Here is a 10,360-nt window from a genome sequence, read left to right as displayed (position 1 = left end):
GAGCTTTAATATCACGCGGGTGGAGGAGAACAAAAGGGGAGGGTAATGGGAGATTCAAAATCAAGACGAGAATCTAGAGGGACAATGATAGGTCATTAAAACCTGATGTAACGGCCATCCCTTATGCTATAAAAGGGGCGGCCCCAGACTATTTTAAAAGCAATGTGGAAAGGGGGGGGGGGAAACTTTGTCGTTCAGGGTATCGAAGCTCTCTCTAGCTCTCTATCTCTCTCTGATTACGACCGACGATTGAACTCTTGAAGGTGCATCCTCTGCTCACGTGAGACGCCCACATGCTCCCAACTAGAGGGTCATCACTCTACGTGTGTTTACTATAGTGCTCGAAGCATTGTTCCCGGCTCAGACTGGTTGTATTCCCTACGCATCACGCGCACGTTCTAACTAATAATGTTATTCTATTCTGTTGTCTTGTGTTGCAAGTCCATCATTTCACATTGTAACGGTGACCTACGACCGTCTCCCTCCTGTCTCTCTCTATTCTGTTTACGGTTTGTGTGTACGCAATGCGAGGGATATTCCTCCTCTTTGCTTGATTCCTTGGTTCAAGACCCCCGTGGTCTTGCCCCCATTTCCACGCATCCACGACAACAGTTTCATGGTTTGGTTCAATAAAGTTCAAGTTTCAAAAAATTTAAATAGTTCAGTTCAGATTGGTTTTGAAAAATTCTAAACGATTCGGTTCAGTTTGGTTCGTAGCCAATCACCATGAGCCAATCAAGTCCGGCTTGTCACATATGGCCGAGTCGGCCATATCATAGGTTTGAATCCTGCGATTCGGCCACGTTCACGGTGCCCTCTGTATTGATTTCCATTACTGGATATAGGTTGTTGTACTTGCATCCACTCCTAATTTTCATATTTCCTTAGTTGATCATCCAAGACGACTCATTGAGAGTCATTCGGTACCCTGCTTCAACTAGCATGCTGATGGAGACCAGACTCCTCTTCAGCTCAAGTACGTGTCAGACTTAGTGCAGGGTGATACTATTGTCGTTCGGCAATTGGATGGGGACCTCGTCAATCCCTGCGATTAAGCATTCTTGCTCATTGCCTAGTCGGATTGTGTTGCTAGATCTAGCCGAATAGTCCGAAAACCATTCGGTGTTCCAGAACCTAGCAGCCATGTTTGTGTGTCTTGCATGCTATATAGGACTTCACCGATCGTATCTTCCAAGGAGGATTTCTCCCGATTTGGTTGTCAATTGGAGAACAGCTCGAGTTGGATTGTCCTTGTGTTTGATTGAATCACTGACTGTTCTCCTTTCTCTTTATTGACTAGCAATCAGAAACATTGTGTCCAGTCTTTCTGTAGTAAGTGCCGAAATCACTTGTTTGACTATTCCTCGACTTCGACTGGTGTTTCGATCTGTTCTTTCGGCTTATTCTCTCAATCAGTTTGTTCATTCGATTGACTCAGCCGAGTAGAAGGATTCTACCAATTCATCGATGGGAAGTCCCATCGTTTTTTGTCAAATGTCCTTAGTGAGGACTTGTCCAATCGTTTCGTCCAGATTCAACTTTGGATAGCTGTTGGTGAATGTGGTGCAGAATACCTCCCAACTTGTCGGCAAGCTCGAAAGGAGGGCAAGGTCTTTAACTTCTTTTTCGAAGTTAAGAGTTCAAACACCTAGCTGAAGGTGTTGATGTGGGAGGTTAACCGGATTCGTCGCCCTCATCTTCATATTGAACAACTATTGGATCAGTATGAGCAAGTTGGACAAGGACTTTTTCTCATATACGACCTGAAGTTTCTCCCACAACGAGAATATCGTTGTCTCCTTTGCCATGCTCAAGTAGAGATTTTCGGCCAGGTGCATTCGAATGGTCGACCTAGCTATCTTGCCTAGGGAGCACCATTCATCGGTTGTCATCCGGCTTCTTGTTGTGTCGTATCGCCTCGACTTGACATTGGATGATTAGTACATCCTGCATCATCTCCTTCCATAGGGCAAAGTTCTTTCCGTCGAACTTCCGGATTCCAACATTTGTGATGGATGTAGAAGCCATCCTTCTCCATGAGTTGTCCGATAGTGCTGAAAGCCAAAAAGAGGGCAGCTAATTCTCTTTGTAAATTGGTCATTACCCTCCATCTCTTCTACATATGTTGCTAAATCTTTTGGCTATAGCTATATTATGTACTCGTCTACTTGAATTTCTAGCTAGTGAGAGGAACTCAAAAGTTGCTCCATTGATTTGTGAACACTATGAGACTTGTACACATCCATGTACATTGGTGTTTATATTAATCCATCCTACTAGATGTTAAGGAGATGATCTTTGTATCATGCCATCTTTATGGGAAGAGGCTCCCATGTGATCCAAGTCTTTTGGGTATAGAGTTCTATAGGTCTTGACACAATATCTTGTTCAATTCATCATTTTGGAGAGGTGCATTGCATTACAAGAACACAAATTCTAAATGTTGAGGACAGATTTCACTATTTCCTTAAAGTCTTAGAGATAGATAGTGTGTAATTCCTAGTTTAATTTTTTAGCTAATAATATCTCCTTGACAATAACTTCACTACAAAGTGTCAAGATAATCATCGTTGGTGTCTATCTATGGTGGCTAGTGTACAACAATTCTAGGTGCCACCATGTTACAATGCATACCATATGAGAGTGACATGTGTTCACAATGAAGAGAGAATTGATGACATCGGTCTAAGTATGGTGGCATAATGGTACTACCAAGAAGCTTGTTTATACACACCAAGAGACCTGTATGGATTAAGCCAACTTCAAAGAGCTTAGCATGAGTGAATCAACAAGCTCTTTAATGATTTTGAAACTAAAAGTAGTTCAGATTACGGCGTATGGCTTTGTTCCTTTACTTTTGAAACATTGTTGACCTCATTTGCTATATACTCTTGTGTATGTAAATTAAAGGTTGTAATCATATTAGTGATCGTCAAGTTCATCAACAACAGGGAGATTCTCAACAAAGATATACAAAGAAACTTTTACCAAAAACAACAAAGGCAACATTCTTTAAATCCAAAATATCAACATTGCATAAGACAAAAATATCAATCTTCGTGCATTTGGTGAGCACGCACAAACTTACCTTTAGTAAAAGAATACAATGCAAGATGAAGTCAGATCAACCTTGCGACAATTACACTCATTTCAAGGGTCCAAGATAGTTATCATAATCTTATATGCTTGGCAACTGAAAATATCACATTACAAAATGCAGCCAATTGTGAACATAAAATTGATAGAAGAAGAGGCGGGATTAAAATGACAGATCTCCGTGTCAATAACCTTCACATGATCAACATGAGGCCATTTGATTTTATCGAAGTAACATAAAGTGCCAAACTACAATTAATGCTATAAAAAGCTGGCATCAAATCAAGTTGAAAGAACAATAAAGACAAAAGCTCATGTGTATGTAATGTAGCCCACTGTTTAGTTTATTTTGCAAGTTCAATGTTCCACTCATGAGTGTTGGTTGACCCAATCAACCCTTGTCTATACAATAGAAGTGTTGGTCTATACAATATAAACCGGATGAAGATTTAGGTGGACTTCCATGTTTACCTCGATAGTCAATTCTATTGTCTCCTTGCCCATTGGAGCTTGTTAGCAATGGAAGAACAACGAAGAAGAAAGTAGAGCATAGACAGAAGAAAAGGTTGTACAAACGAAAATAAAAAGACAGCAATCTATGCACAGATTTAAAAAGATTATTATTTACTAAGGAAGCAAACAACAAGTAGCCACTCCAGTACTCAAGCTGAGCTCAATATCAATACCAAGGATCGACGGATTGCCACAGACTAGTTCAAATCTCCAAAGAGCAACAAGTATATTGTAAATAAAAGAACCTTGGAAATATACACACATTAGCATTTCCTTGATGGAAGTATAGAAGAAATGAATCATGCACTCCTCAAAGCCAGTGGAAGTGACAAACGATTTCGGTTGTAACAACACCAACTACTGTATTTTTTCTTATGCGAACAAGATATGGCGTGCCGTATGCTTGAACAATGACATGGCCTGCCAGTAAGGATGAGAAAGAAGATGAGAAATTAGTATCCAAATTATGCAATAAACTGTAAAATGTTTAGAAGAATTCGACTTACTTGTTTTTTACTGATTCCTATTTTTTCAAGGTCTTCAACCTGTAAAATTAACACACGGGTAGCTAGTTTCTTAATTGTTTATGAAGCAATGGATTCCAGCACATAATGAGGCAAACAGAATGAAATTGTTCCAGACTACACGAGTAGTACACGAGTAAAGAACGACAACAAGATAAGGCAATTATTAGTTAAAAGGAAAGATTATATATACTCATCATCTTGTTTGGTGCAGATCCTAAACATAGAAACGTATCAAGTATGTGTTACCCAAATAACGAAGTAGAGTTTATGAGTGAAAGCAATATTTTTTATACTAATCATCTTGTTTGGTGCAAATCCTAAACATAGAGACATTTCAAGTATGTGTTATGAAATAATGAAGCAGTGTTTATGAGTGAAGTGGAATAATGGAATTGACGAGAAAACCAAATGGTTTCTGAAGAAAGAAGGGTGAGATCCTTCAAAAGAAACATGAATTAAAGTAATGCTGAGGCACAGATTGATGATACCTCTTTTATCGGTTCAGGTGTATGCTCTCTCAGGCTGAGAATGTATGAGGCGCGTTTCTCTCCAATGCCCTACAGAATAATGTTCAGGTTAGGTCTCTTCAAAGTATTATATCATCACATGAGCCTCATCTCTAATCTAATATCTATGAATAGCAAACACAAATATAATAAGCACAAAATGATGTTCATCACTTGCGTGACAAGTGCATCTCCAAGATGTTAGTCTTCAGCTTTGAATGATGTTCAACAGACATCAGATTACAGTTCCTCATGGTCTGCATATCCCTTCAGTAGACATCATATATAATATGTACTCTCACCTTCAGTTCAAGAAGCTCTTCCCTGTAAGAAAAAGGAAGAAAAGGTGGGTTGTAAGTGGAAAAGTATTGAAATATCTAGAAATTCAAACCCTTGGCAACAAGAAAGTAAGTGGAATTCGAACCTGCTAGCAGTGTTGAGAAATGCAATATATTCTTTAGCAATGCTATTCTGCAAAATCAAAACATACAAGAATATTAAATTATTGGAATTCCTAGGTATACAATAGATTTTTGGGGGGTTTCTTTTCTGTCAATGAAAATTCCCCTAGAAGTTTTCGTTATTTCCCCAAATGCTCCTCCCTAAGGTTCTCAATTGATTCATTGTCCTATTTGAATCACTACAATCTTGATACATTGTTTTTCTCTGTTTAGGAGGTTGACGCAAGACATTTGGGGTAACAAAGCAAATCTCAGGGGTATCCAGGAGTTTCTCTTGATAAAAAAGTTTTCAGTTCTTTAGTTTGGAAAAGAAACCTTTATGGCAGAGCTCCTATGATTTAGCTTTGCAAGAGGTGTGCCAACATTAGCATCCCTCTCTTCCTCAACCCTTCTAGCGCAATCTGATGTTTCCTGTGGTGATTTCAGAGAAGATTGGCTCTCCATTGGTGCATCTTCCTGCAGTGATTTCAGTTCACTTTGCCTCTCCCTTGCTGCAGTTTCTTGTGGTGATTTTAATGGACATTGCCTACCCATCACTGCAGTTTCCTGGGTTGATTCTAATGGAGATGACCTCTCCATTTCCATGGCTGAAGACAAGTTATTTTCTGGTGGTGAATTTTGATGGACAGGATGGAGAATATCTCTCATTGCAGCTCGTAAACTATGTAGCCGTTCACTCAGCGGTGGTGAGGATGAATGCATCGACATCTTTACATTTGGTGTAAGAGAATATCTATGTCGATCATTCTCTTTGTCGATCTCTGTATTTGTAGAAACTGAAGAAGATTCTTCCGCCAGAATTCTCTCCTTGGAGATCTCATTATTGAGATTTTCATTGCTGTTATCCTCATTCTCAACTGAGGATGATGTATGCGGAAACAGAGACAGTGTTTCCTTGTCAATCACACCCTCTTGCTCGACTTCCTGAGACAATGCTTGTGTTGTATATGTTATTTTTTCCTGGTTAATAAAATAGTACTGTGAAGTGATGAGATATAGAAATATATAACACGTGTTTGGTGCAGAATGGAAGTGTAATATGCAAAACATGTTTTCCTTACCTTTCTATTGGAGAAATTTGGCTGATGCATGATAACACCTCTTCTGCAAGATGAAAGGTATCATAAGTAATCAAAATAATATAACATAGAAGGACACTTTGCTTGTTGTTAATTTAGAGAGATATCCAGTTCTTGTACCTCGCCTTTAGGGTATCTTTAGGGATATCCCTCATCATGCGCCTCATTTGATTGATTTGATGATGAGAAGGAGTGTGGAAAAGAGGCTTCACCTTCGCCACAACACGAGGCACCACAGACGGAGATATTTTTACTTTGGATTCGCACGAGGGATGTGATTTCTCCTCCATGACAACTTTTTTAAAATTCTGGCTTGAGATCTGCCTTGAACGTGTAGCAAGACTCAATGTGTGAGCTGCCTCATGATATGATCTAGGATTCTACAAATGTGAAAAATAAAACGGTTGAGGTTCATGATGATAACTTGCTGTAACGGTTAAGATTCTTATAGAGCAGACTATAACTTTCAGGTGCACATGGAAAAAGAAAATGTTTACCAGACATGCAATCATGATAGCTCGTGTTTTGCCACCCAAAGAGTCCTGTAGAATCCGTGTCAGTTTGCTATCTCTATATGGTACCCTTGGCTCATTAGAATTCAAAGCATTGATAACATTGGATAATGCAAAAAGAGACTGGTTGATACTAGAACTCTCCACAAGTCTAACACCATCATTGCCTGTCTTTCTGTTATCTTCATTCCCTGTTGCAAAACAATACAATCCTCGGTCTCATTTTTGGCCTTCGCGCATAGTGAGAGAGGTATGTGTAAAAAAGAGAACAAATCTGATATATCTATATAAGGAGAACAAACGTTTATGAATTTCGTGGTGTTTTCTCGGAATATTTCCTATTAATTGATGCAAGGTATGTATTAGTCCATATACCTGCTAAGTCAATGAGATTCAACTTCCCAATAACAGTACTACTCTCCACATTTTTTATAGATACCATAAGCACACCATGGCTCCTACTTGAGACATCATTAAGACCAGTATGGCCAGCTTTGCGCCTCAGGCAACCATTGCCAAATAGTTCTTTGAATTCGAGGAGTGATTTTACAAGCACCTGAGATATTAGGAAATGTGATTAATACAGAAAATAATGTGTGACGAGATTGATGTGGAAACCCTGTGAAGAATAGAAGACTGGCTTGCCTGAGAAAGACCACGCAATTGTATTTTGCCATCACTATCTTCGAGCACTGTCACTTCAGTGCATTTGTCTTCCAACAAGTCATAGCAACGTTCCATATAAACTTCATAATAAGAAACCTGAACTTCGAATTTGGTCTCCTCCACCATTGAAATGAGATTTGACATCGCAAGATGCATCAGGCCGGGTCGATCATCCTGACCCTATTTGAAATGAATTAACTCTTTTAGAAACACGGTTGTATAATCGAAATTATATATAAAGGGTCCTATAATTGTTCACATTTCCTAATATCTCCGGTTGTAAAAACAAAAGGAAGATGTTTGCAAGAAGAAAATGCAGTCTCAAATCAAATCTCAAAGATTTCACTTGGTACCTCGGAGCCAAAACATGTACTCTTCCAGAATAAAATGAACTTCTGGGCAGCTAAAGCAATCGTTCTTTTTGTGGGATCAGGAAAAAAAAAAAAAGATATGGATGGACTAGTATAGTCAAATGTATGAGCTTGATCTTAGATTATATTTTTAATATTAATATCACAAGTCAAGTCAGCAATAAGATTCTCCAAATTGACTAATGGAGATACCTGCATCGTATATGTCTTTCCGCTGCCTGTTGCACCACATGCAAACACAGTTGCATTCTGACCGTGTAAAAGCGCAGGCAGGACGGCCTTGACTTCCTTGGCAAATATGACACCCATTTCGTCTCTTTCACCATAACAAGCATCCACTTTATAATATCCTTCTCGGCTGCAAAGTGATAATAAGTAAATATATATATCTTTCTCATCGTCCCCAAGCAGACATGCTTATGATGTAACAGAGATCATTTTAATGAAGATTTAAGATCACACAGATCTGTCTAGGTGGAAGTTCATTCAAAATATTGTGAAACTCTGTAATTTTTCTATGCACTTGTAGTATAAGAAATAAACTAGACTCAGTATAATGATCGAATTATCTACCATCACAGATCGAACCATTCATTTGTAAGAAGAAACCAATAGAAAATATGCAGGAATTACAGGTAGACCGATTCTTGACGGGGTTCTTCGTAGTTGACTTGCGGAATGAAAATGCGTACTATGAGAGGTTCTCACAAAGTCTTTGAAGTGCAAAAGTGCAAAATGCAATGATACGTTTACACGCAGACGTGTTTGAGAGTTCCTAGAAACGTTTAGAAGGACAGTAAAAACATGTATCTACAATCAGATATACATAGAAGATACATGACAAGTCCTAGAAATGTGTGAGAGGATGTATCAATCCTGTACCATCAATTCTCTACAGAGAAAGATCAAAACTGGGCAATAATAGAGAGAGAGTGGAGTTTTCTTTCTTTTTTTCCAACCTGGAAATAGGATCCTGAATGTGAAGAGTCGTTCCATTTATGTCTTCGTTGGAGAAAGAAATGCAGGAGGTGGATCCATGACGTTCAATCTCTGCAGGGAGGAAAGGGCGAACTCTAGCGATGACACGGACCTTACCAGAGTGCAGAGGTTGGTTTTGAACTTTAGAATCTTGAAGAAGATGAGGACGAGGATGAGGATGGGGAGAGGGAGAGGGGCGAGGTATGGTGGCTGGAGCAAACCTTGATTTTCCTGCAGGTGTCTGGACCGAGCAACTAGGATGAGGCATAGCGGTCAACTAGGAAATGGCAACCGATGATGTACTTCTTCTCTGAGGATGAAGAAAGGATGGAGCAGGAAGAAGAAGAAGAGGATGATGATGATGTGAAGAAGAAGAAGAAGAAGAAGAAGAAGAAGAAGAAAGACTGTACCTTCACAACTCCATAGCCAAGACAGAGAGAAACACAGAGGTATGAGACAGACAGATAAGAGAGAGAGAGAGAGAGAGAGACGTTGCAGATTTGAACAAAAAACATGCATATATGTATGTATAATGTATAATGTATATATGTATATGTATATGTATATCAATTTTGTTTGTCTGGTTCACACATCATCCATCCTTCAATCCAATTCAATTGAAATGGCCACACATACATTGACTTGGATTGGAATTGGAATTGGATCGGATCAGATCAGATCATATTGGATTGGATCGAATCCATTTGTTGGTTAAGCAACCAACAAACGCAATCTTTTGCCTGCTTCTTCTTCTGTGTGGATCATCCCATCCATCAACTGTGTGTCTGCTGTCGTTTCGATTTTGTTGGTTGTCCTGAAATGAGTCACGTGGGGCAATGCTGCTGTCAATGCAATCGTGTTCATTTCACCCCCCCCTCACTCTCGTAGTTTGTTTCATGTGCAAACACTAGTTTTGATATGTCTTTTCTAGACCCCCCAACTAACTATATGTGGATCTCGATACAAACAACGTGTTGTCGGAGCTTCGTTTCTCGGGAGTTTATTTAGAATGTGTACAAGTTGAGAGATAAGAGCAACTCCAAAGTAAAACCTACTATGTTTTTAACATTTCAAGAGTACAATTCTCAGATGCAAGTGAGTAAGTGCACTACAGGATAACCCATTTACACATGGATGGGCTAGTCCATATACAATGTAACTATGATATGGACATTATACATAAGTGTAAAGAATAGCGTGTGGAAGCAATTGAAAACCAAACACAGAAAATACGCAGGTTTAATGGAGAGCTTGAATATACACAATACGCGGGAGAGAGAGAGAGAGAGAGAGAGAGAGAGAGCACACAAAACTCAATTAAAAAATAATACTCTATCTGTACATTGTATGTGTTCAGTGAACACTTTTATACAAGTCCATACGGACTGACAGAAGTACGATGTACTTCAATGCTCACACAAGCGTCTGACACTAACTATGAGACATTAACTTCCTAGTAGTCTAGGCTGCTACTAGGCTTCCGGTTACTAATGGATCCGGCTAACCGGCTCCCCAGCTCACCGGCTCACCGATCCGGCTCATCCTTACGGGATGTAGATCCGGCTCAGGCTTATATCAGCCAATCTGGATTCGGTTGAGCTTGCCGCTCAACACTCCCCCTCAAGCTCAACTTGAGGTCAGATCGTAGTGT

General features: G+C 39.4%; 1 protein-coding gene across 1 annotated transcript; it reads right to left on the bottom strand.

Moving 5' to 3' along the window:
- Positions 1 to 3,746: 3,746 nt before the first annotated feature.
- On the bottom strand, positions 3,747 to 8,995 carry LOC147850592 (kinesin-like protein KIN-10C). The gene is made up of 13 exons (XM_087336731.1): positions 8,691 to 8,995; positions 7,924 to 8,089; positions 7,340 to 7,540; positions 7,070 to 7,250; positions 6,680 to 6,885; positions 6,303 to 6,562; positions 6,165 to 6,207; positions 5,419 to 6,063; positions 5,067 to 5,113; positions 4,945 to 4,966; positions 4,625 to 4,693; positions 4,116 to 4,154; positions 3,747 to 4,029 (listed from the first exon to the last, which is right to left on the bottom strand). Exons 1-13 carry the CDS (start codon positions 8,975 to 8,977, stop codon positions 3,982 to 3,984), a joined length of 2,214 nt encoding a protein of 737 aa, XP_087192857.1. The 5' UTR covers positions 8,978 to 8,995; the 3' UTR covers positions 3,747 to 3,981.
- Between the last annotated feature and the right edge of the window lie 1,365 nt (positions 8,996 to 10,360).

Source organism: Azolla caroliniana, unplaced genomic scaffold (genome assembly GCF_043228905.1).
Source record: "Azolla caroliniana isolate FFs.n. ecotype wild unplaced genomic scaffold, voAzoCaro1.0.p SCAF_21, whole genome shotgun sequence".
Lineage (NCBI taxonomy): Eukaryota > Viridiplantae > Streptophyta > Polypodiopsida > Salviniales > Salviniaceae > Azolla > Azolla caroliniana.
The sequence above is the reverse complement of the archived record's forward strand: the minus strand, read 5'-3'. Positions and strand labels throughout refer to the sequence as shown.